This window comes from Dermacentor albipictus, chromosome 8 (genome assembly GCF_038994185.2).
Source record: "Dermacentor albipictus isolate Rhodes 1998 colony chromosome 8, USDA_Dalb.pri_finalv2, whole genome shotgun sequence".
NCBI lineage: Eukaryota > Metazoa > Arthropoda > Arachnida > Ixodida > Ixodidae > Dermacentor > Dermacentor albipictus.
The window spans coordinates 113,335,123-113,362,583 of record NC_091828.1 but is presented as its reverse complement, the minus strand read 5'-3'; the positions used below and the strand labels follow the sequence as shown (position 1 = coordinate 113,362,583).

The window sequence follows — 27,461 nt, the reverse complement described above, 5'->3', positions numbered from 1 at the left end:
CAGTTCCGACTTGCCCTAGCCGAGACGGCCAGATGTCCCGACTTTTGCTGGTTGTTTAACGTTTTAAAGGGTAACAATAAATGGACGAGATTTCCTTTTTTATAATGCCTAACAGCATGTTTGCATTACACAGTTTTTTTCCTGTTCTGGTTATAGTTCTGCTGTAGGCCCTAACCATTCGCAGTACTTCTACCCGTATTGGCAGTCACATTAGTCAGGCAGCTACCGTAAAATCCCGAGAGATAGCCCACCTAAAATCGAGTGAAAATATGAGCTGGGCTAACTTTCAGTGTACCTACAGGAACCAGCACATGTTGTTTTATAAAACTAGAAAATCTTGCCAAAAACAGGGGTGGGTTATTTTTTGAAGCTTGGGCATCTGTCGTGATTTTACAGTATATATACTGTACCTGTCTTGTTGAAATCGCAATACGGTAGGACTTCAAAAAAATTGCCCAACTTTGTTGCACATATAGACTAGCATTGCAGGCAGCGTGTCTTCCATCAAGGAAAAAGTGGTAAACATAGAATTTTGAAGGAATTTGTCAGTTCTGGAAAATGACGAAGTGGGCAGGGTGGGGGGGGGGGGGGAGGAGCGGAATCTCACCCATGTTTATTTGAACCAAAAAAATGGTTACCTACTATAGTTGTAAGAAACTAGCAGTATGCCAGAAAGAAGTTCAGTTTTCAACTGAACTTATGCATTTCACAAATATAATGGTGTCTTTTGCTGGTTTCGCGAATGTGAGCTTGGCAGGGTGGCTGGATTACCGTGAAGTGCATGACTCAGTGAAACCGTAATGCATCCCCCCTTATTTACATCTTACTCACAGTAGTACCTGAAAATTATGGGCCGACATAGTAACTTGGTAAGATATCAGACTTGTACACAACGAATTACACATGTAATTAATTACTCATAATCAATAGTGTCTTTTGTTGGTTACGCAATTTGACGATTGCATCGTTTACTCAGTAATGCTCTCTGTAGTTCAATTACATTTTTCAGTAACCACTTACTAGTAACCAGTTACTTTATTGGCAAGACAAGCTGTAACAAGTGACACAGTTTTGAGCACTTGCATTTGGTAAGAACTACAGTAGAATGCCTGCGGTCTGCAAGTGACATCGTCTGAAGGGATAACGTGTACATGCTCTATCTCCTCCCTGCAAACATTGTCCTTCAGCTATGCCTCGATCATCTCAACATGGCAGGCTTACAGATTTGCGCACCTCTCTTGGAAGTCTGACCTCTCAGCTTTTCTCTTAGTATAATAAAGTTCTCTCTCTCTCTCTTGGAAACTCTTTCAAGCGGCCTTCATAGGCGATAAGAGCTGCTGCTCAATTCTTCTTCACTTAGTATAGTCTATGACTTCTCTGATGTGGAAGTTCGTGTCTGTTTTTATCTATCTGGTTCGTGACTCATGTACACCTATTTTTGCAATTGTAACACACGAACAGTATCTTTAGGACTGAATAACATGCAGCTTTACTTTAAATACATTACATATTCAACCAGCTTTTCGAGGAACGTACTTTACAATTAGTCGTTTAAGTTTAAAGGGCTAACGAACGAAAGGTGCCGGAAAGAGGTTTGCCAAATGTTGGCCAACAAATTGAAACGGCGCTTTTATGGCTTGATAGTGATGACCATTTCGGACGTTGACGCCTGGGGATCACCTAAGGATAATTTTTCGGTTCTTTATCTACCCTCTCGGGAGCGCCTTCCCCTAGCACCAGCAGCAATGAAGTGTACCCGCCGTGGTTACTCAGTGGCTAAGGTGTTGAGCTGCTGAGCGCGAGGTCGCAGGATTGAATCTCAGCCACGGCCGCCACATTTCGATGGGGGCAAAATGCAAAAACACCCGTGTACTGTACTTAGATTTAGCTGCACGTTAAAGAACCCCAGGTGATCGAAATTTTCGGAGTCCTCCACTACGGCATGCCTCATAATCAGAAAGTGGTTTCGGCACATTAAACCCTATAATTAATTAATTATTAGTTAAGTAATGAAGCGCTGCACTCCGTAGAGGACTCAGGCGCGAGCATCACGGCACTGAGCCACCACAATTTTGTGCGCAAGGTGTTCGTACACTACAGCGACTTTCCCATCTCGCTGCTGATTCCTTCACAAGAAAACGACGGTGAACGGCCAACGAAACCTTTGAAAAGCAATTGCTAGGGAATGTAAACATGTGAATAGTTGCGGCGGAAGCACTGAAAGAGCCAGGGCTGCCTTCTTGCAGTAGTGGGTACGCAGACAAGTTTAATTTACAAGGATGACACAAAATTTTACGCAATTATTAGCAGTGGCAAAATTTCATTATGAGAATTGAATACATTGGATGTGGGTAACAAAGTAATGAATGGTATTTGTGCAATGTTGATAAATGGTCAAAAGGAAGCAACGTAAAAGTAATTGATCGCTTTTTAGTAATTGCTCAGTTACTTTCCTGGGGCAGTAGTTGATCACTGTAATCAGTTGCAAATTTGAATGGAGTAATTGTAATTGTAATCAGTTACTTTTGTTTTCTTCTAACTTGTACAAGGCTGCAAGATATAAAGCAATTTTTTTTTCTTTCTGTTTTTTATTACATCGTAATATCAATGTTAGGGCCCGAGTCGGAATCAGTTGGCGCAGGTCAGGGGTAATTGGAGATCACAGGGAGAGGCCTTCGTCCTACAGTGGAGATAAAATAAGCTGATGATGAACATCAGTGTTATTGGCTGCCCAAGAATTCTTGCAATAACAGTGAGGGAAAACCTGGGAAAAATCAGAGGACTTGAAAAAGCTAATGTTGTAGAGTCCCTGTGCAGAGTGTGAGGTTGCGGGTTCAAGTCCCAGCCTCAGTGGCCACAGTTCAATCTAAGCAGAATGCCTTCATCCAGCATCTATAAGTTCAATACAATGCCTGCTGTGTGCTCTTCTGTATTCTACAGTGGAGGTGCCCGAGGGCAAGCTGGTGCAATCCCTGCTGGACACCAAGAATGTCTACATCCTGGACTGCAACTCGGACCTGTTCGTCTGGCTAGGCAAGCGGTCAACACGCCTCGTGCGGGCGGCGGCCCTCAAGCTGTGCCAGGAGCTGCTTTGCATGATTCACCGGCCAAGTCATGCCATCGTCAACCGCTGCCAGGAAGGGTTAGCACATTCATTTGTTTATTCACCCATGTGTTTGTTTTATCGACTCACTTGTTTGTTTGTTCGTCTACTTGTACATTCACAGACTCACCCATACATTCTTTCATTCATCTGGTTATTTTATTCACTCGCTTGTTTGTTCACTGACTGATCTGTTCATTCATTCAGTAACTCACTCATTTACCCACGCAGTTCACTCATTTAACTGTTTGTTCTTTCTTTTATTCCTCACCCATGCATCCATTTCATCGTTTCTTTATTTATGCATTCACTTACTCGTTTGTTCGCTCATTCATCCACTCAACTCACTCATTCATATGTCGATCTATTGATCCTTCCATTCATCCTTCCGGTCATATGTTCATTCATCCCTTGATCCAGTAATTTACAGTGAAACCGCTTTTATATGTTTTCCATGGGACCACGAAAAAAAGACGTAATACCCGGGAACCGTATTGCACAAACATGCTGTTGAAATAATGTGGACATGTTGTCAAATATTAAAACAAAGATACTATGCACGGCTCAGCCTGCAAAGTATTTGCTCTCGCCGACTGATGCGGACTCAACAGGAACCACCACCTAAAAATCCAAAATATCGTATTCGGCACAGAATGTGTGATTTGCACGAAAAGTGGCCCAAAAAGATTTGTCCTATTCTCAGATAGTGACTTTCGGAGATGTCTTATCCCTCGGAAGATTTCATGTGACTATAGTGCTAGACGCATCGGCGTCTATGAGCGAAGGTTTTCTCGGCACAATGCCAAGCACGCCATCTTATCTCAGTGCCAGGATCATTGTCGGCTGTGCTACGAAACCGATTGTAGTGTCTTTGAAAGTGATCATCTGAGAATACGGCCCAAGGTTGTCAATGCACTGTTACGTGCACATGCGCTTGCCTGTGCAGGCCTGGTCAGTTCGTATTCAAACAATTGTCATGCTGTCACTACATATGGACGAAAGTACAGTTAATGCATGCACCGAATCTTCATCCCCTGGCAACATAACCGAAGTCAACCGAGTTACAGTAGCCAAATGATCGCATATTTCTTGCTGCATTCATTGTCCGGCGCTTCCCTCGCGTGGTCACCGCCCTCAGTGGTATTGACATCAGCTGTGGAGTTAGCACTTGAAACTGCTTGAAAAAGTCATCCAGAACCGTGTCATTATTTAACACACAAATTAAAAACGCTGGACACGTCGAACCCAGGCGACAAACAACAAATGCAGCCAATGCAGCGTTTTAACACATAGCAGATTGGCTTGGCTTGTCTTGTATTCGGCAGCTACTGGATCAGCTGGAGGAGCTGGCAATGTAGCAAACAACATAGTAAAACCACAATATAGAGCGGTCGGGCAGGACCGTGTGATACCAGTTTCTCGCACGTACGTCACTGTAGGGGCCATACTTATTGGTCTCCTCTACTTGTGGCTCACTTACCGCCACAGTGAGCCACAAAATATCGGCCCAGGACCGATCCCTTTCGCGGCACGCATTCTTCCACTAGTGTGGCTGGGGCATTAGGGCACGACGCAGAAACAGCGACCTTGCCATTTGAGAGAAGGTGAAATTTCCGCTACGCGCTGTGCCGCCGCGTAATGTGCCGCGCTGCTGAGAGCGTTGTCGGAGTGCAGTAGGTTCGAATTAACCGTTGCAAATGCTTGTGCATTTGAATTTCCGTGTCCGTGTCTTTTTCCGTGTCTTTTAGTGCAAAAACCATTTCCCAATGCATAACCAACTTGCTCAAATTACCACTTTTACAAAAGTCAAATCTCGTTAATTTGAACACCCCAAAAGAAAGGTACAGGACCTATGAAGAGCTTCGTGGGTCCTGTAGCAACCTTTCTTCATCCCCATATTCTATTGCAAAAACCATTTTGCCAGGCTGTGTAGCAATGCATGCTGGGCAAGGCACTGCGTTCCCTTTGTTGCCTGTTCTCGGCTAACTATTCTCTGGGTATTGTCACATAGTTCTTTCTGTTTCTTTTCCCCCTTGTTTCTTTTTGTCTTGAGGAAAATCGCTTTGCATGCAGGACGGAGACAATGGTGTTCAAATCCAAATTCGTTGGCTGGGATGACGTGATTGCGGTCGACTTCACACGCACAGCGGAATCTGTTGCAAGAACAGGGGCTGACCTTCAAGTAAGTCATACAGTATTAGATCGCTACACAACAAATTGAGGGTTGATGCAGGTAAGGTTGGCGGTTTGTCCTTTTTGTTGTGACATTTTTGTAGGTTTGTGACACATAACCACAGACTGACAGAAATAACACAACATAAACACCTGCGTGTCCTTCAAGGACACAGCATACATGCTGGTGTCCTTCAAGGACATGAGGATGCAACATACGCATTTAAGTCCTGCGAGCACAAAACACAGCGCTTCTACTGTGCCGTTCAAGAACACAAGGATCGCATAACATAATGCTTATGCTGTGTCCTTCAAGGATAAAACATAGCATTCTTGTGTCCTTCAAGGACAGGGCTGAAGAGACACAACATACCCACTTGTGTCCTGTCTGACAGTTTGATTCTGTGTTACAGACCTATGAACATATAGTGTAGCGGAATGGACAACTGGACGAATTGGTTTACTTGCATCCAGCGTACGAAAGATGGAAAATGAAGATAGTTGTGTCATCTTCTCTCTTCGTTTTTCGTCTTTAGTGCACTAAAAAGGTATTCAATATGCTGTAAAAGTATAGATGTGAAACAAGTTTTTCGCCAAATGCTGTTTACTAAAATCGCTTGGCTGGTTTGCACAGTAGTAAGAAGCTTTGGTTAGTTCACTTGTGTTACATCCTGCTCGAGGACTTGCAATGAAAATTGGTTCCTGAATCATCAGATTTGTTGCCATATGACTGGTGTGATGTTAGGGGCACATTTTTTTACTGTGTTCTCTTGGAATGCAATTCATAATGCTTTATTTTCGTTTAGGCAGTTCTGTTTGTTATTTTGCGAGAAAAATTTCTGTTGGTGAGAATTCATACTTATGTGTTTATTTTCATCATAAACAAGAAGATATTCAGCACTGTCTTAAACATAGTTGTGTCTTTTAAACTGTCTGGGACGTGCTGGTGAGCAACATTGCTAGTTAATTGTCACCTTATGGATAGTTTATATTGGCCAGCAAGTGTTGCTGACAAGTGAACGCATTTCCCTTCATGCGCCTTGGAACTCAAGAAATGGATGTCCACCCAAAAGACGAAAACAGACCTCTCTGCCTTGTTTATGCCACGTCAGCCTGCCATGTCTAAAGAGGAAGCGGTGAGTGTGGCACAACTATGTTTTGTGAAACTTTTTTTTTTCCTCGTTTTCGCATCTTTCCAGCCTAACTTGTTTAAAATATTTTTGCTATTACCTGCCACACTAATGGTTTTGCTGGTGTGTTGCACTGAATATGCCTCAGCAGTGTGGTCAAGTCAAACTTGAACTACAGCCAGCACTTATTATAACACATTCAGATACGGCAACATTTCAGGCAGGGCAAATCATATTTCCTTTTTTTTTTTCTTGTAGTTTTGCCAGTGGAGCTCAAGGCAAGAGGCTTGACAGTTGGCACTGAATGGATTTTGGCCAGTTCTTAAATAGCCGCAAGTAATTGAAGGGTTGAGCAATTTTGTTAAAGTATTTGTCATTAACTCACAGTTCTGATGCAGTAGTTTGTGAAAATGGCAACAAGCAATGTCACAAATCTGAGGATTTTATTAGGCTATGTTCGTGAAAGCTTTTATTCATAGCTTTGCTATTAAAAGCACCGTGTTGTTGTTGACAAGCACATATTCTGCCAGTGTAATTTTATTAGCAGGTCGCGTTTAGCTTGTATGTTATTGGGAAGCTGTTCTGGTCTCAGTGAGAAGAGAAGAGAAAGAAAGCTTTCTATTGTTACAGCGGCATGTATTGTTCGTGCGTGGATGTGGTGTTTGAGCAGGATGTTGCAACGCTCGCGTGATATTATCCGACGCTGTCACACACGCAGACGCAACTCATGGAGGAATGGAATGAGGACTTGGAAGCCATGGAAGCATTTGTGCTGGAAGGCAAGAAGTTTGTAAAGCTTCCAGAAGAGGAACTGGGTGAGTCTGCAAAGTCTTTCCCATTTACCGTGACTCTGCGTCAAGAACAGCCACGCCACTCATAACAGAATGCCTGTCACATTGACTCAGGGTCGCAGGTTCTACGCTGGCCATGGTGGCCACATTTTGAAGGAGTCAAAATGTAAAACTGCCCGTATACTTGGATTTTGGTGCACGTTAAAGGACCCCGGCTGTTCAGAATCAATCAAGAGTACCCACTATGGGATGCCTCATAATCAGATCGTGGCTTTTGGCATGTAAAACCCCAGCTTTTTTTTCCCCCGCTGCAATTATGGCATTCCACTAATGAGCTGTAAGTAGTGTTCGTTTGCCAGTCATGGTTGGTGCACCCCGACATGGGCGAAATGCTAACCCCTTGATGCATCCAGACGACCTCGGCTCGTCACGAGCACCCGCCACTTTTTGGCTTGTGGCAAGCCCACCTCGTCATGCATATTTCACCACTTTCTGAACAGTTTCTTGCGTGCAGAGAACGTCTAACGGTGTTTTGTATCTCTTCTTGGCACAGGGGGCTGTAAACAATCTATCATTATCACTTATTTACAGAATGTGATTTTCCCATACTGCTTCTAGTCATGTTTGTGTCTTTACCATGATATTTAAACATATCAAATGAAAAAAAAAAGCAAGAAAAAAGCAAAAAAAAGCCTTAAGGTAGTCGGAAAACCCTGGTAGTCGAAATTGATCCGGTGTTCCTCAGTTGCGGCACCTTGCATAGCCTATGCGTTGCCATGGGACGATTAAGCCCCATTATTTGATTTGATTTGATCATTTGTAAGGAGAACTGACGACGTGCGTTTTCTTGTCGTTTCTGACAGGTCACTTCTACAGCGCGGACTGCTACGTGTTCCTGTGCCGCTACTGGGTGCCCGCGGAGGCGCCCGGGGAGGGCGATGGAGACGAGCCAGTCGTCAAGAACGGCCCCGACGGCGGTGCCGGCGACGAGGACGAGGAGATGGAGGAAGAGGAGGAGACCGTGGAGGACGACTACACCTGCGTGGTGTACTTCTGGCAGGGCCGGGACGCGGGCAACATGGGCTGGCTCACGTTCACCTTCAGCCTGCAGAAGAAGTTCGAGGCCCTGTTCGGGGACAAGTTGCAGGTGCTCAGGACACATCAGGTGCTTGGACGGAGGAGAACCCCTTTAAATATAGCACCCGACCAAGTGTGCCTTACAGTGTGCAAACCCAAAACTGTCACTGGGCTTGCACTGAAAGTCTTATCTTTCCTCCATCAGGGCTAGATGATATGTACCATAATACACCTAGGTTTCGTATAAAGTTGGGAGGCAGTAGCTACAGGGAACGCGGGCAGGTGCAACAGAGGAACTGAAAAGCTGGGCGAGTCGGGGCTGATTCCTGCTGTGGGTTTTCGCACGAAGTGCACAGACAGAAGGAGGGGATGGACAACGGGAGCTGGACTACTAACAACTGGTGTTTCTATTGAATGAACGCAATTTATGATGATGATGATGATGATGGTGATGATTTATTTGCATCCCCTTCAAAACGGGGCAGTGACAAATAGTCACCTAGCCTGCTTGAGTCAGAATGGCTCATGCCCCACCCATGTGGGAGGGGCTCAAGTCATTTTTACCAATCACGGAGGGCTCATGACGGATTTGGAATAAAAACAAATTGGAATTGCTTTACGTGGTCCCAGCCTTCATCAAATAAGTTTCATAAGTAACAAAAATAGCTTTCATTGCGTCGTCACCGTTAATCTTTTCTTTTTTTCCTCATGTTGTTTGAGGGCAATAACTGAATTGCATTTCTTGAACTCTGCAGGCTTTTTTCAGTGTAATATTGGTCTAATGTTGTTACTGCTGACTTTTTATTGTTATTATTATTATTATTATTATTGCCCACCCTGATTGAAGTTGTGCAGCATCTACCTTGTATAGTGAATCGGCAAACAAGTAAATACATAATTTCACCACTTGTGCAGCAACAAGAGAATCTGAAGTTCCTGTCACACTTCAAGCGCAAGTTCATCATCCACACGGGCAGCCGCAAGAAATCTCAGACGGAACAGAACAATGCCGTCGAGTTGTTCCACCTACGTGCAAACGGCAGCCCCATCTGCACACGGTGTGTTCAGGTGAGCACAAGAAGTGCGCGCAGTTGTCCTGGGAGTGGGTTGATACTTCACTAACTTGTGGATCGCAAACTGGACCTGTAATAGTTGACTGGCAGGCTATTTTTGTAGTGTTTGTTCTAGAGTGATAGCCGCCACTACGATAGGGACTGCAACTGTCACGGCAATCACAGCAATAGCTCTCACAGCTTCGCAAGTTTGCACAAAACAGTGATTTCTTTTTATGCATTCATGGCTGCACACTTTGGGATAGCACAGTGACAGTCATCGCTGTCAACAGTGTTAGTTGTCACAACAGTAGTCATGGTAGTGGCGACAGCAATACCTGTCACTGCTCTACAGTTTGTGCAACTAACTTCTGTTTCACGCATTGATACTGCTATGCTTGAGACAGCACAGTGACAGCTGTCACTGCTTTACAGTTTGTGCAAAACTGTGTTTCTTTTTTATGTGTTAGTGCTGCTCTGTTTGGTATGGCACAGTGGCATATTTGTCACTGCAACAGTCACAGTAGTCACAGCAGTAGCTGTCACTGTTTTACAGTTTGCACAAAAATGTTATTCTCAACACTTTGGGACAGTACAGTGACGGTATTGCAGTGACAGCTATTACTTTGATAGTGATAGCTGTCACTGCTTTACACTTTGTGTAAGACTAATTACCTTTATATGGAAATGGTGACACACAGATAAAGGTCTTTATTCTTGGCACTTGCGTGCATCTTTCCTGCCTCTTTTGTTTGTTTGTTTGTTTGTTTGTTTGTTTGTTTGTTTGTTTGTTTGTTTAAGCAGCATCTCGTGTATGTTGGTTCTTGCAGATTCCTCCCACAGCAAGTAACCTCAATTCTGCTTTTTGGTGAGTTTGCTGTCTTATGTGTACTATTAATGTGCTTTTCACAGACTCAATTTATGGGGTGTTCGTCTTCTACCGAAAATTTTTGGATGTGTCTTGGACAGTAGATTTCTCAAGACAGCTACAAGACATGACGCACGAGTTAGAGTGGTGCTGCTGAAAAAATGAAAGGGAGAAGTTACCGCCTTGAATTGTTGATAGAGGCCAATATATTTCGTAGACCTAAAGGCCATTTTCGAAATCACAAAAGTTGTGGTTTTGTGAAAATTGGATCACTGTATAAAGCTGTATTTTGTGACAACAGATCAAAGCTTTGGCAGCTCGTTTTACCTCTTGGACATAGAATGTGACAACAGTTGACTCAAGTAAAATACCATTCTGTTAAAAAAAAACTGGTGCAAACTTGACAAAGATGAAAAAAGCAGACGCTGAGGCACACTGGCAGCCATTTCTTTTTCGTCCTTGTCGTGTTGGCACTAATTTTTAACGCAGGGTGAATTACAGGCTTGCTCAAGCTGCAACTCTTGTGACATATCATATTTGCATGATTATGACGCTTTCACAAATGGAATGTGAAAGCGCACATTTTTGGGTATTATAGCATTTTTGTACATCAGATCCCACTGCAATCATGCAATGGGATCTGATTAAAGGGGACATTGGGAAATTAGCGTCACTATCCCCACTGTCCTTGATACCATACGTTTCCTATGAACATTAACTGAGGGAACTCTGGCAATGCAATTGTTAAGTTGCCATTGGAATGATAATTAGTTACATGGATTCATCTAGTCTTCATGCCTCTGGCTGCAAACAACCCTGTCACATTATTTATTATGCTCTATCTTTCTGAAATTCCATGCACTCATACTTTTCTAAGCAAAGCAAGGCAATTAGTCTCTGCTGACATATGTACAGTTGCTGATCGATAATTCGGACATGCTTGATTGTTTGGACAGCACTGTGGGATAGCTACTAGCTCCATAAACTTATTCTACTATAAGGATGTTCAAAATTTCGGAGACCTTACAGCTTGCGTTGTGATAATTTGGACTCCAGCTGCACAACCGTGTGCTAATTTGGCCACCAAGCCTAGCAGAAATTGCAATATTTTCATTTTGATACGTTGCCTACTTAGTTGTCGGCACGGTCATTGGCCATGTCGTCCGCTCTGCCTCAGAACCGAAACTACCTAGTCGATCTAGTAGTCGCCGACGAGCGTTCCATGCATACATAGAGTGTACTTTCGTCTATTTGTGCACCAGAATGACAGTGGTTGAGATAGGGCGGCGATATTGTAGTGATGCATTCCGCTTCATTCTCTGCCACTCTTATCACCTACCATTCATGGCCAACTGATTCTGTTGATAATGCATGCAGAACTTAGCTCTGGCCACTAACGAAGCACAAAAAGCATGGAAAGGAGCACCGTTAAAGGCATTGCTAGAAAATCGCGGCCACAGAATGTGTAAACCAAAAGCAGACTTATGTGTGGGCAGTAGTGCATTGATGAGCTTGGGATGTATTTTTGGGCAATTACTTTTGAAGATGCTTTCATTTTTGCAATCTTTCACCTGACTGGAACCGAATTCGTCAACGAGCAGCTACGTTTCCACGTCAATAAGATGCCATGCTTGGCTCTATGCCAGGAATCCTTGTCGCTTACAGACATCGTTGCTTCTTGATCTGGTCACCCAAAAAAACGTGCTTGGCACTGTACCAAGAATGCAGTCGCTCATAGATGCCGCTATAGTCACGGGAAATCGGAGGTATCCCCAAAAGTGATGATCCAGTAGTGCGGCAGACCTTTTCTTGCCCACTTGTAGAATAAAGTCACTTATTTTTGGGCAAATCTGACATTTTGGACTTCCACTTATTCGGACCTTCTGGCAGTCCCCATCGAGTCCAAATTATCAGTCGGCGAGGCGGTGTGCAAAACCCAACGTGTATGATGCGTTTCCAGCTCCCGCAATCGCTTCTACCACATGCAACCAGCAAAAGGATAGCCTTAAAGATCTGCATTTGTTATCCAGAGGGCACCACCACTCAGGTGTGGATTTGGACAGCACCTAGCTAACATTTCGTTGACAGTTATCAATATCGCAGAGTCACAAGGTCATTTGAAGCCAAAAGCACAAAATTTTGTTCAAATTTGTGTACTGTACATCATTCTCATGCTGACTGAATTCCACTACACCTAAAGCTGCCTTAGACACTAGCGCCAGAGCTTCCTCTGATAATTCTTGCAGGAAACTCTTTAATATCTTATGCTACACCACATTGCATTTTTGCTGTGTGGATAAGTCTGCTGCACAGAATGTAGGGTTGGCGATGCCTGGTGTACTAGGAGGAAAAGCTTGGCAAATCAGTTCTATGGAAATAGCCTGAAAAACGGATCAGTTCTTTGAAGGAAGGGTCATGAAAGGGAATAATTATCATCCTTCTGAAAGTAGCGTGGGATCTTCAAAGGAAACCTAATATGGGCTTCAAATAAAAAGAAAGCTTGGCAGCAACAACCCTTGGCCGAAACCTAGGCGGGGTCCAGGCCCACCCCAAAAAATCGCAGGGCACTGAATAGAGTTATTTGAATGAATAAATGAGTTGGAAAAAGAATTGCCTTCGTACGAGGATTGAACCCAGAATAAACGCCTTTCTGGGGCGGTCATTCTGCCACTTGAGCTAATCAGGAGGCTAGTGAACTGCTGAGCGAGGCCGAATTTAACTGGCAACTTTGGACACAGAACTGGCAGATCACTTTTGTGGAAATCTGCAAGGACTTGCAATGATAGCCTGGTAGCTATGGCTTGTGCTGCGGAGCTTTAAGTTGCAGGTTCAACTCCAGCTGCGGTGGCCACGTTGCAATGGGAGTGGAATGTAAGGACGCTCATGCAGTTAGGTTTTGGTGTATGGTAAAGAACCCCTTGGTGGTCAGAAATCAGATTGTGGCTTCATCATGTAAAACACCATAGTTTAATTGAAGTTAATTTCAATCCAAAGGTGTGAAAATTAGCGCAATGCTACTCTCAAGTGCAGAGTAGCATTGGGCAATCTATGCTACTAGCACCATGCTTTAAAAAAGGAAGTCTGTGTTATATTTGTTCAGGGTGACTTCTGAGTAACTCGCCTTGTTCTCATTTATGCAGTTACATTCTGAAAGTGCCTTTCGAGCAAGATGGCGAGGAGGACGGCATGGTCTACGTCTGGATCGGCAGCAAGGCCGATGAAGACGACGTACGGTTAGCGGAAGAACTGGCGCGATCGCTCTACGGTGCGGTAAGCGGAACTTTCCTTCTGCTCCCTTTTAATTTGTTGATTCGATGCAGTTAAAGATGAAAACATTTATCTCTCTCTCTCTTATTAGTTAGCGAAATCATTACATTCCAGCATCTTTCTCACACGAATATTTTGTTTTAGTTTGCATCATAATTGTTCTTATGCTACGGTCAAACCCGGTTTTAATGAACTGGTTTGTGCACTGAAAATGGTTCAATATATTAATAATTAAGTAATTTGACGTATCCAGACCCAAGCATGCTGAAATGTTATCATGAGTTCGTTATGCGTGGATAGAACAAAGCTGCATGACAGTGCTAAGAACACCTCAACAGTGACCTGACTTAGCAGCAGCAGCACCATATAAGCAACCCAGCAAACCGATAGTACAGGAAACTCTCGTTATTTTAAACTCCAAGGGGACCAGAAACTTATTCGAATAAAATGGAGTTGGTACTAAGGAGAGCCCCTTTAAATATAGCACCCAACCAGTTGTGCATTGCAGTGCGCAAACCCAAAACCGTCACTGGGCTTGCATTGAAAGTCTTACCTTTCCTCCATCAGGATGTGATGATATGTGCCAGAAGATGCCTAGGTTTCATATAAAGTCCAAGTGTGATAAGAATGCGCCTTGCACATCGTCTGCTGTGAGTGAGAAAGAAAACATGTGAGAGTGAGCCGAGAAGGATGGTGGCTTGATGCCCATCATCCTCCCGAGTGCCCAATGTTGGAAACGACGTGATCGAGTGATCAGTAATGTGATCAAGCGTGCGCTAGGGTCTCTTTCCTGTGCTGCTCTGCTTGATCCGGTTCGGTCTCAGCTTCCCGCACGCCTTTCCTCGTCATTGTTACAGCACGTAACATTGCAGTAGCTAGTGACGCATCGAACCTTCGCCTTTGGCTTGGGCGTGTCCGAAAAGTGGTGTATGGTAGTGAGAAATTTTGTTTGAATTAACCTTTGCGCGATTTTCAGAGTTAAAATTCTCAGGAGTTTTTCTCTACTCAAATACACAGGACTTTGCTGAACCAATAGAGCAGTTTGAATTATCCGTCAATTCAAATGAAGAGATTTCGAATTACTGGGATTTCACTGTATCTAGCTCTCTGTTGAGTTATGTGCCATGTTGTTTGTGATGTCCGAACATGCAGCCAGGCAGGCTCGGCCACACGATCGGGGTAAAAAAGAAAGCGTGCTCCGAAGGCACACGTGGCAAAAAACCCACTGCAAGTGATTTTATAGCACGGGTTGAATACATCCAATGCCCAATTCGTTTTGAAAAACTTGTTTTGCACAAATGTATCGCTAAAAAAGTTTTTTCCATATTTGGCATAGGGCATAAGTCACTGTGCTTGAGTTCGTTATAGTCGGTGTTGACTGTACCTTGCTTGGTTTCTTATCTACAAAAACAAATTTTATGAAATGTGGAGGCACACAAACTGCACAGCTGTGCAGTACTTACATTGTGCTTCTTTTGTTCTCCACCCACATGACTGTACCAACTGCTCTTGTACTAATATCAAAGCAAGCACATTGAGAAACATTTGTCATAGCCTTTTTTTCTACACTCCACAGATGGAGTATTCCATAGTGACCATCGACGAGGGAGAAGAACCGGAAAATTTCTTCTGGGTTGGTCTTGGAGGAAAAGCACCATACGATGACGTAAGTGCTAAAGTGCTGCTGTTCGCGTGCCCGCAGTGGATGGATTTGGAATCCCCGCATAATAGGATGTCATTAGTGTTATGCAGCCTGTCAGGTTCCGCCCTTGTAGGAAAATAATAAACTGCGTAGGCAGGCGTTGATAGAAAAAGGAAAAAAGAAGTTAGATTGAAGGAGTAACTGGCTTTCCTGTCTAGTTTTCCTCGTCTGTCTTAACATTTCTACACCTCTTGCAATTGTTGGCAGATGTAATTCCTACAATATACCTGCCGCAGTGACTTAGAGGCCTAGGCAATTGTAAAAATTGGCAGCTTCTATGAGCAAATCAGCGACTATGTAGGAAAGGTTGAGTGTGTTACGACAAGTAGAAATTGATATCGCTTCGGATTTGTCTGGTTTTGAAATAATTAGCCAACGATTACTCCAGTTTGGGATGTTATGTAGGTCATCCTGCAAAGGTATCATTAACATTAGTAACTGGTTGGCAAATAACACAGTTGTTGGTAAACATACGAATTTGATAGAAAACATTCAGGGGAAGGTCATTAACGTATAGTACTAAGAAAAGAAGAGGGCGTAGCATGGTACCTTGTGTTGTACCTGAAGTGCGCCTTCTCTCATTTCAATGTCTGCCAGCTGTTTGAAACGGCTGGAGTGTGCGTGATGTCACCTAACACGATGGAGAGAATGTGCGCGCACCCATTTAGTTGCAGTCACAGAACTTACTTTTGCCTTTCCCGTGCATCACGAGTTCTTATGTCTTGGCAGCTAGCACCTTAAGATGCCGTGTTAGACTTCACCAACTTCGGGATTGGCTCAGCTACCCCAGTACTTTCCTCTTAGTAGACAGCACAACGAATACGCTGTGCAACATTCAACCACCCTCAGGATCAGGCCGTGTCATAAAAGAACAGCTCGTAATGTTTCTTTGCCAAAGTAAAAAAAAAAAAAGAAAAGAAAGTTGTAGCGTCATCATTGCCTTGCTGCTGTCACCACACATGCTATTGTCACATGCTCTTGTCACATGCTCTTGTCACATGCACCATTGCTTGCTCTACGCTGACACTGACACGTTGGTCCATCTGGCGACCGATTGAACCCCAAACGGTTTCCGGATAGCCAGGTACCTGCAAAGTGCTTCTCATAACATCAGTTCCGATAGAACGGGGTATCCGAGTAATTTTTTAATTTTGTGGGGTTAAGCGCTCACATGACGTTTTCGGTGGCTCATTTCTCGCTTGCAGGAGGCGGACTTCTTGCAGCATGCACGTCTCTTCCGGTGCTCCAACGAGAAGGGCTACTTTGCCATTTCGGAGAAGTGCGCCGACTTCTGCCAGGACGACCTGGCGGACGACGACATCATGATCCTCGACAACGGGGCACAGGTCTTCATCTGGGTTGGGTCGCGCTGCAGCGAGGTAGAAGTCAAGCTGGCCTACAAGAGCGCTCAGGTGGGCGTGCCAACCGTAATGGTGCTCTGGTAAAGCATGGATCAGTGTTGAAGTTGTGACACAAAAGAAAGTGGGAGTGGTTCTTAGGAAAGAAATGTTTGCACACCCCATCTTGTCCAGTCTGTCACATTTACGAGTTTCCTAGAAAATATCACTATAGGGAACCCTGGCGCCATTGTCTAAGGAAGCTGTAGGTTTGGCAGTTTGGCCAGCTGTTGCTCAGTGGCTATGGTGTCAGGCTGCTGAGCACAAGTTCGCGGGATCAAATCCCGGCCACGGCGGCCGCAATTCGATGGGGGCAAAATGCAAAAACACGCGTGTACTTAGATTTAAGTGCACGTTAAAGAACCCCAAGTGGTCTAAATTTCCGGAGTCCTCCACTGCGGCGTGCCTCATAATCAGAAAGTGGTTTTGGCACGTAAAACCCCATAATTTGATCTTTTTTTTTTTTAGTTTGGCCAGCTAGGGAATAGTGCAGTATATGTGGATTTGCCTTAACCTTATCCTCCTGGTTACAAAAGACTTTGAAGCTTTGCAAATTCGTAGTTTTTAACGAAATGTTACGTTATAAATGCAATAATTTTCCATGATTATTCATTTGCACAGAGATTTATTGCCCTTGGTGTGTATAAAAAAGAATCGCAGGACTCGCTTAAATGGAACAGCAGCATTATGGTTGGTCGGTTTTGCATTAATGCAATGTGAAAAATTTCTATATACTCAGCCACATCTTTTTCTAACTCCGGGTAAACAGAATAATTATTACCGAAAACTAAACTGGCCGGCTAGCCTCAGCAGCATCAAAATACTCAGCACTGTTTGCGCCTTTCCTGCCTTTCTTTTTGGGGTTTCTCGCCAGTTCTCTATGTTTTTGCCACGGCAGCTTTTGCTAGCTCTTGTTGGTGTAGGTTTACCTTCATCGTGGCTTATGTCTACAAAATGCAATTCACTCACACTGGAGACAATCATTTATCGAAATCTTTCAAGAGCCATTGCATCACTAAAACGGCAATTTATTTTTACTCAACATTTCTTTTTTGTAATTACATTGTATGCTGCTTGCTCTAGTCAGTGGCTGCATGCAAGTAGAAGATTTGTAAGAAGCCGTTTTGTAGTCGGATGTGGTACACCTGTTATCTGCTGTTTGGCGTAAAGCGTCTGCTCCTTTCAAAATCGCATCTTGTGTACCCTTGAGCTCACTCTCTCGGTGAATGAAAACCTGATAAACGGAACTTATTTCCCTGGTCCCTTGAAGTTCCGTTTAAAGGGAAACCACTGTATTTGATTGCTTCAATGATCTGATAATTTTTGCGTAATATAAATGACGCCACAAAGACGTCTGAAGCCGCAAGCATGAAAATTAAGCAAATCCGCATTGCACCAATTGTTCCCATGATAGCCGAACAATCTCAGCATCGGGGGTTCCCTCTAGTAAATTTATCACAAAGCTGGTTCCCTCTAGTAAATTTATCACAAAGCTCTACGGTCACACTGTCACTGAGAGAACGTTAACCCGTATCTTTCTAGGTGTATGTGCAAAACCTGAGGGTCAAGCAGCCCGAGCTACCACGAAAGCTGATGCTCACCGTCAAGGGGAAAGAGTCGAAGCGGTTCACAAAGTGCTTCCACGGTTGGGGAGCCTACAAGACTGTCGCCGAGTAGGAGCAGTCAACCCACCAAGTCTAGCAGTGACAATCCGCCGAGCCGACCACATCTACAACGCCGCGCAGACGTTGCAGCATCTCGACGAAGCGAGCGCCTGTCCGTCGACAGCCCGAAGCTTGTGACATGGCCAAAGGTTTAAGTACACGCCCGTCGACAACTTTGGAAGCGCTGGCTGCAAAAGAGTTGACGTGCTGCTGCAGAAGCGCGCAGGTCACAAGGTTGTACCACACCGCCTGGTGTTAGGCTTGGACTATGGACCACCTTTCTCGTCTGTTGGCAGCGGGCATTGTATGCTTGTTCCCGGTGAACGTAATCGACCGTTGCTGAAAGCTTGCTAACAAATACCCCGGGATAGCCGAACGGACACAAATTCAGTAGGATAGAAACACTGTTAAGAGAGTTTGCAAAGACCCGTTCTAAGCAAATGCAACTTGGATTTCCTAAAGGAGTACTGGTGCGATCATGCAGAAGTCGTCATATTTTTGCGTTAAATGAAGAACCTAGCCCTCTAAACCCTAGCGAAAAACACTACCAAGTGTCGGAGCACCCTGAGTAATTTACTCTAATAGTTGTTTCCACAAACTTGCACTGCGTTTCACACATTGCAGGCAATGCTATGGAAGCTACACAAATATACTTAGTGTGGTCATTGAAGGCGTTCTCTACATGTTTCCCAGCGATCTTGTTCTTGAACTGCGACACTTTCTACGGAGTGACTATTTCATATGTTACAACCGCAACTTGTGGACCCAAGTGTACGTCAAATCACGTATTACTTGAGAACATTTGTGCTGCCAGTAATGTTTGGCGTACTACGTCTTGGTCGCGAGCGCAGGTAATGCGCTATGGCCACTGGCCGACGCAACGTGTCCCTCCACACATGTGGTGGCAAATAGGCTCGGATCTCCGACGCCCTTCGTGTAATCAATGCATCGCGTTTTGCTACGTAAAAATTACACGACTTAATTTTACAGCGAAATACATGCCTGCATCTTTCTTTGAGATGTGAGGTGCTATTTTGCCGGTCGCAGAAGTGAGCAGTCTCTCTAAGACCTCATAACATTGCCTGCTGTGTCTGAAAGGAAGTATAGCTTCGGTGTCTGTACCCAGAAGTTTGATGTGCCATGGCATCGTGATGCACTCATTCGCTTCTTTGCTACGCTCGTTGTGACTGCCACGCGCTGCCAGAAGAAATGCACACAACGCTCCCGTTTATTTTTATTATTTATGAGCACACACGTTTGCCTAGCCTTATCACTACACGAAGTCAGCAAATTTAGCTCTGTGTCGCGGCGTCACGATAGCGTAGATTATGGCAGGTCCGACGTTTCAAGAGCGACTTTAGTTATCCAAGTAAAACGTCTTTGTTTCCCCGGCATTCATACTCGCTAGATATCGTTATCATTTCAGGTGTTAGAAGTGCGTGGTGCGTGTTAAGACTTTTGACAACTTGACAACTTTGGAAATATGCGTCAGTACTCCTTTAAGCATATATCACGCTTTATATACAGTTAGTGACAGGTCAAGAATGCAGCACTGAGTGCTTTTCAGAGGGAACATGTATGGCAGTAGCAGGGAAACTTAAAGCAAGCTGGTGTACATTCATACTTGACAAAAAAAAAAACAGCGGCAATGAAGACGAGGGCAAAAATGCGTGAGCCTTTTTTCTTTTTCTCATCCTCATCTTTATCGGGACTGTTTTTTGTCGAGTAGGAAGGTGTGCAAGTGCAGCAAAAAGTTGCCTCGTCCTAGTCTTACTTTCCTTCCTTATCCTTTGTATTCTTGTCCTTACTTGCCAAGGCACTTGCTGATGACACGGGTGGACACAAGAACAACAGCACACAGCGCTAACTTTCAACTGCAGTTACAATATAACTGCATTCAAGAGGCGTTCACATATTTACCGTATGTGGACCTCATTACGCATGGCTACCAGGGCATTACATCAGGTCAAGGATGGTCCACGTGCGTCATCCCTCCTTGTCCTTTTAGCGCTGCTCACTTTCCCACAAGGGGTTTTAAAAAAATCTATTTCTAGAGTGGACATGATGTCCCAAAAGAGAAACAGAGCTGCCGCCATTTTGCTGAAGGAATTGAATAATGTGTTAGCGTACAGTGGGCAACAGGACATATTTTCTCCTTAGCTCTTGCGGCTTTAAGATGGCCAGTTTTGACGAATACATATTGCTCGAGGTGCCTCTTTGTGTACCTGGTTTAAGGATGAAACTTGAATGTCTTGCAAATTGTATGGGAGATCCTGACGTCACTTTTCAGCCAAAGGTTGTATTTTATCCCGAAGCAACAAGCTTTTATTTTGCAGCTGGCCTATAATTTGAGTTAGATGAGCAAAAGCCGTTGAGCTTTGACTTGTCTCCATCTAGCATGGCGCACCTTAAAGGGTGAAGTAGAGGCAAGCATTCGCTTTGCCTCTGCTGGTAAGAAATCTGTGGGGGCTGCCACTTCAGAAAATTTTTGTTTTAGACCTCTTTGTACGACGGACCAATGAGCCTGAATGACATGCCTTGGTCAAGCTTCCTTGTAGTGAAACTTCTCACTCTGCTGGGGGACCTCTTTGTTTCTTAAGTGGGGGTGACATTGAGTGACTTTTCGCTTTCGTGCCAGTGTCATCTATAAGAGAACCATTGCCTCATACGCCAAGGGTTAATGAGCAGGTGCATCACACATTTTTGGGGGGCCCATCCTGCATTCTTAACTCATCACTCACTGTAGTCTTAAAGCGAACAAGTCGCTGCCCTACTTTAAAGTGCCAAGTGCAATGCAGCGAGATTGAACAAAACCACGGTCGTGCCATATTTCTGATGCCTTGCCGTCACAAACCAAAGCCATACTGTACTTCTGCAGAATGCCATGTTTTGCAACACTTGTGTACGTCTGCTTAGCAATATATCGTCTTTTCTCTCTCTCTCCCATTTTTTTTTTTATGCGCTTGACAGTGAGCCTTCTGATAAGGTTACCAGCAAAGTACCAAATGTTGCATCAGTAAGGGAGTCCAGTAGGAAGGCCTCTAATGGTTAAACCACTGGCTCATTTGCATTCATATTTCACTCGGACGTGGCATTTGCTGCACTTGAATTCAGTATCTGCCACTTTCAATCATTAGAAATTGGAAGTGTCATCGGTGGCAGTACCACATGAGAAATTTAGTGTGGACTTGTCTCTGTGGAGCAGTGGTGCTATCTGTTGTGAGGAGGAAATAAGTGTTGCCTCCGCTGTGTATCTTGCCGTGGTGAGCATTTCTGCATCCTATCATCAGATGGAGCCACCATCCCTTCTAGCAAGAAAAATCTACACTACATTCTTCATCCAGCATTGCTGCAGACACATACGGTATGGTCCACTGTTGAAAGGAACGCACGAGCAGTAATAAAGCCAATATAACTAACATTTCTGCACCTTTATCCAAAAGAAGCCATTGATTTCACCAACTGGACTTACATTTGTGTATAAAAAGTAAGTTTTCGGGGCTTTTATGCTACAGCTTAGTGATAATTGATGACAGAATACTAATTACGTGTTTAACAGTGAACCTGGCAGTAAACAAAATGCGTCACAGAAGGCCACCTATGTGCGAAATTTGAGTACGAACAATCCAGCAGTTTAGCTGGTAGAGCCACTTTCACAGGCTCCCTTATCAATGCAACATTATGTACATTGGCAACTTGAAATGACTTTGTGGGGCATGTTCGTGGTGCTCTCAAATGTGTATGTGTGAGACGAAAATTGTAGGCTGCTCACGGTTAACCAGTGTTGTCAGTGGAAAGTGCATCAGCGAACACTCTGGCATTCCAAACTGATAGTGGTACATACAGGTGAGAGAGACAGTGGAAAAACCAACGTGATACCATCCACTAAACCATTTTCACACCAAGACAGACCACCGCCAGAAGTCATGCTCAATCTGTAGAGTTGCTTCTTTCTGTGCAACATGGTATGTGTGTGGATCAGAAAATCGCCAAAGCCTCGCAACTGCTGCCGATTTCGTAACTTATTTATAATGTAATATAAGACATTTAGTGCCTTGGAGCGTGTGTTTATGTATGACGTGTGCGCGTGTTTGTACATTGCAGTGTATTTCGTTGTTTTTTTTTCTGTATAAATTAAAAGAGCGATCAACCACAACACTGCTGTCTCGGGTGACTGTTTTTCTTAACCTTTTATTTATTCATTTCGACGGGAACGTACGATAAGTAAACCTTGGTATCTATTTTCTACGATATACAGTAGTCACGTAATTCACATTCGTAAGCAGCGCAGACACCAGTTTCATGAATTCGTCTTAAATGTCCACACCGCGTGAACCTGGACTAGTTGAAGAGAGAAAAGCGGCTTGCGTGGGCGAGCTGGTCGAATTTCGACGGCGCACTGAAGGGCACTAAGAGAAGGCGCAGGAACGGCGTCGTCTCGCGACAACGCAGATCTGCGGCAAGATAAACGTCACTCGTCTATTTTTCAGCCGTCGTCATCGTCGTCGTCGGGCACGAAGATATCGTTCTCCTCCAAAAACGCGGCGCCTTCCTTGCTGATGGTAGCGCCGACGTAGAGACCGGGAAGCACCGTCAGAAGCACCCACAGGAAGCCGAAGCCAGACTTCTCCGGTTCGGGCAGCACGGCACCGGAGTTGTAGCAGACGCGGTGGCGGACCTGTCGCGTGGCGTGCCCAGCAGATTTCTGCAGCGACGGCGCGGCGCTCTTGTGCAGGCGTAGCGCCGAAGAAATCAAGAATTTTCTGACGACGGCGGCCATGGCAAATTTTTTTCCGATGCGGTGGTGCACCGATAGGTGTGGAGGAACGGCCGCAGATAAACATTGCCGTGGCCTTGATTTCGGTAGGTATACAGCGCCACCTCACTAAAAACCCATTTATTGGGGTACTATAGTTGTGGGTCATAAAGTTTCTTGCACTATGTTACGTCAGCGGAACAGTAAATTAATAAATGTGTGATTTGACCCTTTGGTAAAGTCGCGTACAGTAGTGCTCTCTGGGGATCATGTTTTCCTTTAATTTCCTCCGTACTGAAAGATCACGTCTTCGCGACTCTTGTAGATAAATAAATTGGCGTCTCAACTCGAACATAGTTTCCTCTGTATTCCAGTGTATTCCTCGTGTGTATTCCTATCATAAGGAGGTTCGGATAGGAATACGAATACATAGTAGTCCCTTACAGCATCAAAGATGTTTTGAACAATTGATTTGAACGCAGTGGCATTCGCTAGACCGCTGCTCATTTGTACCATAAAAATAGCGACATTCTGGCTAGAAAGCATATCATGTTATGTGGTTATTTCGCCTCCGCCAGGCCCACGCAACTTGTGATTTACGAAAGCACCGTTACACAAGGTGTCAACGTCGGGGCATCTGTCCCTATTATGTAAATAAATTACGTGTGCGCGCTTCTTCGCCTTCGTCAACAGCTTTAGGAGGCGCCGCGGGCGACCTATCAACCGATCATATGATGGTGCGGCGCTGTTGCCGGGGCAACCAGGCCAAACCTCCTCTCCTTCTCAACCTCCTCCCCCCCTGCCGTCGCGGCCCTCGCTGGGCTCGCGATCTCGCGAGATTCTGCGCGTTCTCGACCAGCGCAGACGGTCGAATATGGCATCGAATTGTAAATACTTCGACGAGGACTCCGTCTACCGCATCACTCGCAAGGGACGTATCGAGTTCGGGCTGGTGCTAGAGAACGCCGAGTACGTGACCAGTGAGGACGAGGAAGAAGTCGCGGCCAACGTACCCCAATGGGACCGCATGAAAAGGGGCCACGTACGGGTCGCATGGCACCCCAAGGGCCGCGAAGAAGTGGTCTCGGAAAAGAAGGTAAAACGGCTCGCTCCTCTACGGCCCTCGAAATGAACCCCGTTTGTAGTCGATCCTCCGATGTTCGGAGATTCGAAAGCTAGCCTGTGGGGGGGTCCCTCGAGAGGTGAACCCGAGCCCACCGCGACCGTTACGGTGTACCCGGCGGGGTACCTGGAGCGGTCCCGAATCCGGCCGACCTGTCAAAAGGGAAAGCGACGGCTCGCCTGCTCGTCATCGGATACCGCGATAGCTGATCGCGTGTGTTCCGAAGCATTCCCACGCTTTCTCGTTCTTCTTTTTCTTTCTTTCCGGCCGGCGAGGCGTTCCTTCCGTAAGGTTCTTTGGCTTCGCACGGACGCAGGTGAAACTCCACGATCGCTCCCTCATGCCGGGCGACGTCGTGAGGAAAGTGGTCAAGGGTAAAGACACGCAGTTGGGCTACTGCCGCAACACCGAGGTCCTCGCCACCATCCAAGTGCTGGGAACCAACTGCGTGATTAACAACGTCAACAGCGTCGATCTCGTTCCTCTCGAGGCAAGTGCGAAGCTGCGGAATTTTCCGTCTGTTGCTACTTTCCTCATTTTTCATTCATAGGCGATTACACTCGTGTTACGCGTACGTGGCCCTGCGCATCGTTCTGCGGGTACACATATGGATGTGGTACCTTTACGACGCACTGCAACGTCCACGAAGAGAGCGTTGAAGCAGACGGCACAATTGCTTTGTTGTTTTTTCGTCTGTTCCACCGTACATCGTCGCGCCGGCTCCTGCGTCGTAAGAGTACACAATGAATGGCAACTGCTCGTGACATTTCGACCGATTGTCGCGCGCTGCACGGTTGCGTGTTCGTTTGTCTGCAGCTTCGGCCCAACCGGAGTGCGAGCTAGTCTTGCTCAGGGTTACTTAACTACCTTCGAGAGGCGTGCTTGCACGAGAGGTTTTATTTTCTGCGCTTCCAAAGGGGGGCAGCCTTTCGAGTGTTGAAATAAACGCTCTTCGTTTCGCGGGTTATGTAACGTGCAGACGCGTAATATGCGCACGTGTTATAAAATTCACGAACGCCTTCGAATGGCGTGAAGGTTTCGTGTTCTGAAGCCAAGCCGCGGCATCGAGCTTGTAATGATCCGCGCAGCAGCAAATTAACTATGAGAGTAACAATGATAAACGCAATGGAGTCTATTGGCGTCGCTTTTTGTGTATATCATCTCTCTGTGTATCTCTGCGCCTGTGTGAGCGTATCTTCACCACAGAAAAAAAAAAAAAAAAAGTTTTGCATGCCCTTAGACATGGCAGATTGAGTGGTTTACCTCGAAATAACGATCGGCGTTATGAAATACTGAATTGCAAGTTTCGGTGAATTTTTGTTTTGTAAACTTGATCGTGTAGCAGGCACGAGTGCTGTCGGATATAGACATCCCTGGAACACTGCGCAGTAGTTCGAACTTTTTTTTGTGTGTGTGTGTGTGCTCGAATCACATGTGCACCTGTTCTCCTGGTGCCATAAGTCGAAGACCATGGCTAGCGGCATAGCTGGATGAAATGGAGGGGCTCAGGTTAAGCACATGTAGCCATGGAGTACCCCTGTTGGCTTATGTCTTTGCAACTGATGAACCGACAAAAAAGGCAGAGACATCGTTAAGTTATTAGTTTCGCCGACTAGAGTGTTTCTTAGGGCATAATTTCTTGCATGTTCCCATACTATATGAACTTTTATTGTCTTTTATACCTATCGCATAGGCAGCTTAAACGCCCAGTAACCTATCGCATAGGCAGCTTAAACGCCCAGTAAGCAGTTAATGTTTCAAGTGCAGTCTAAGCATCAGGATTGATCAAGTGTAGCAGGTTTGAAGTCGGGCGTTCCTGAACACAGTGTGTAAGTAGCACTCAATCTGCATAAAATCTAGGATACTTGAAAGGTGGTGGTAATTAATCATTGCACGTTAGAATGGAGCAGTAAGCTCGTTATCCTCGTGTCATTAACCCTCGTGCAGGGCTTGAAAATCAACTGCAGTTAAATTTTTTTTACTGCATGAAAATTTAATATCAGATAGAGTAGAGACAAGGTAACCTCCATGCAAAATTTAACATTTGAAATTTGAATAGTTGTGTCAGGAAAAGCTAACAAATGTAGACGTTCTTTATACCAAAACTGAAACAAAGTGCTGCCGTTACTGCTCACAGGAAGTGGTACAGAACCAAGAAAGTTGAGAACCAGGAGTGTACCTGAGCTTGACCTCCGAGATCAGGCTGCATGCTGAATATCTCGGGGGTGGCATGCTGAGATTTGTGTCATGTCCACCAATCACCTCGTACCCAGTCTGTTAAAAGGCTGTTCATAAAATTATTAGACAAGTGTCCCTGCAGCTTTGCCAAGAGTTGGAAGCAATTTTAGCCAGGCTGCTATTGTTACTGCTCATTTATAACCAATTTATCTAAAGTGGAATTTTGTTGAATTTGGCCTTTGAGTTCAACCGTTGTGGGAATCAGAATAACTTTAAAAAATGCATATAAAACTGCACTTACATCTAGTATTGTGATTCATTGGCTAACCATTGAAATTCTTTGTTTGCGAAGCATAGATGGTGTAGGGAAACACACGGAGACTTGCTTGGCACAAAGGGAAATTGCTTCTCTAGCCACCAACCTGTGACCAATAGTATGTCTTGTGAATGTCCAAATCTGGCTAAAAAAAGAACTGTGACCAACAGGACGTCTTGTAGATGTCAAAAAGTGGCTGAAAAAAGGAGTAGTGACCTTTATATGGCACTTAGTTTCGTGGGAAGCCATTCCCGAAACCCTAAATTGGCACGTTAAAACTAAAACACTCTGTATGTTTTGTTGTGTAGTTATTTTCACTCACAACAACACAAGCAAATAGCTGTATTTCTAGAGAACTTTGGACTATTCCCCATATGATGCCAAGAAATGTAAAACGTAACTGCTCTGTGACCTCTTGTATTTCTAGTCTATCTGAGCACTTGACTGCTCTGCTCTTGATAAGGTGTGAGGACATGGAAATTCCATTTAATAAGGATACTGAAAGTTTAAAATATGTGTTGCGCATTTTAAGTACTACATTTTAATATGGATGCTCAAACTATTTAGCTGAAACTTAAATTTTTCCCATCGTGTCAGTCATATGTGTTTAACCATCTTAAAAAACGTAATGCGAGACCTAGATAATGTAAAAAGCAAAAGCAACAAAAAACTTTGTGCATGATGTGAGCTGGTACATACACCAACTTCCAGTTAATTCTTATTTCACAATCATAAACATGTACATGTGCTACACTATGCAGAAAAAGGAATGATAGAATACGAAACTAATAAGGGAGCATTATCTTGAATCTTAGCAACATTATCAACTGCACCAGCCTACACTTAATCGACATCCTTGTCACTG

The 27,461-nt window shown here is 44.7% G+C and overlaps 3 protein-coding genes across 6 annotated transcripts in view; 2 read left to right on the top strand and 1 right to left on the bottom strand.

The window, feature by feature from the left end:
- The window catches only part of fliI (FLII actin remodeling protein), a 49,108-nt gene extending 30,313 nt beyond the window's left edge, over nt 1-18,795 (top strand). For all 3 annotated transcript variants that reach the window (XM_065454272.2, XM_065454271.2, XM_065454270.2), the window contains 11 exons: nt 2,941-3,142; nt 5,177-5,285; nt 6,328-6,411; nt 7,124-7,220; nt 8,060-8,361; nt 9,189-9,341; nt 10,156-10,193; nt 13,334-13,463; nt 15,037-15,126; nt 16,368-16,574; nt 18,102-18,795. In XM_065454272.2, coding sequence (XP_065310344.2) covers nt 2,941-3,142; nt 5,177-5,285; nt 6,328-6,411; nt 7,124-7,220; nt 8,060-8,361; nt 9,189-9,341; nt 10,156-10,193; nt 13,334-13,463; nt 15,037-15,126; nt 16,368-16,574; nt 18,102-18,236 — 1,547 coding nt within the window. In that variant the 3' untranslated portion in view covers nt 18,237-18,795. The remainder of the gene's footprint in view (nt 1-2,940; nt 3,143-5,176; nt 5,286-6,327; nt 6,412-7,123; nt 7,221-8,059; nt 8,362-9,188; nt 9,342-10,155; nt 10,194-13,333; nt 13,464-15,036; nt 15,127-16,367; nt 16,575-18,101) is intronic.
- Nucleotides 18,796-22,387: 3,592 nt separating this feature from the next.
- On the bottom strand, nt 22,388-23,053 carry LOC135920144 (essential MCU regulator, mitochondrial-like). The gene has a single exon (XM_065454274.2). The coding sequence runs from the start codon at nt 23,001-23,003 to the stop codon at nt 22,710-22,712; it is 294 nt and encodes a 97-aa protein (XP_065310346.1). The 5' UTR covers nt 23,004-23,053; the 3' UTR covers nt 22,388-22,709.
- Nucleotides 23,054-23,784: 731 nt separating this feature from the next.
- Nucleotides 23,785-27,461, top strand: part of LOC135920135 ((E3-independent) E2 ubiquitin-conjugating enzyme UBE2O-like) — a 39,993-nt gene continuing 36,316 nt past the window's right edge. The window contains exons 1-2 of one of the 2 annotated variants that reach the window (XM_065454236.2): nt 23,785-24,075; nt 24,419-24,592. In XM_065454236.2, coding sequence (XP_065310308.2) covers nt 23,854-24,075; nt 24,419-24,592 — 396 coding nt within the window. In that variant the 5' untranslated portion in view covers nt 23,785-23,853. The remainder of the gene's footprint in view (nt 24,076-24,418; nt 24,593-27,461) is intronic. The other variant, XM_065454237.2, reaches the window with a different exon arrangement.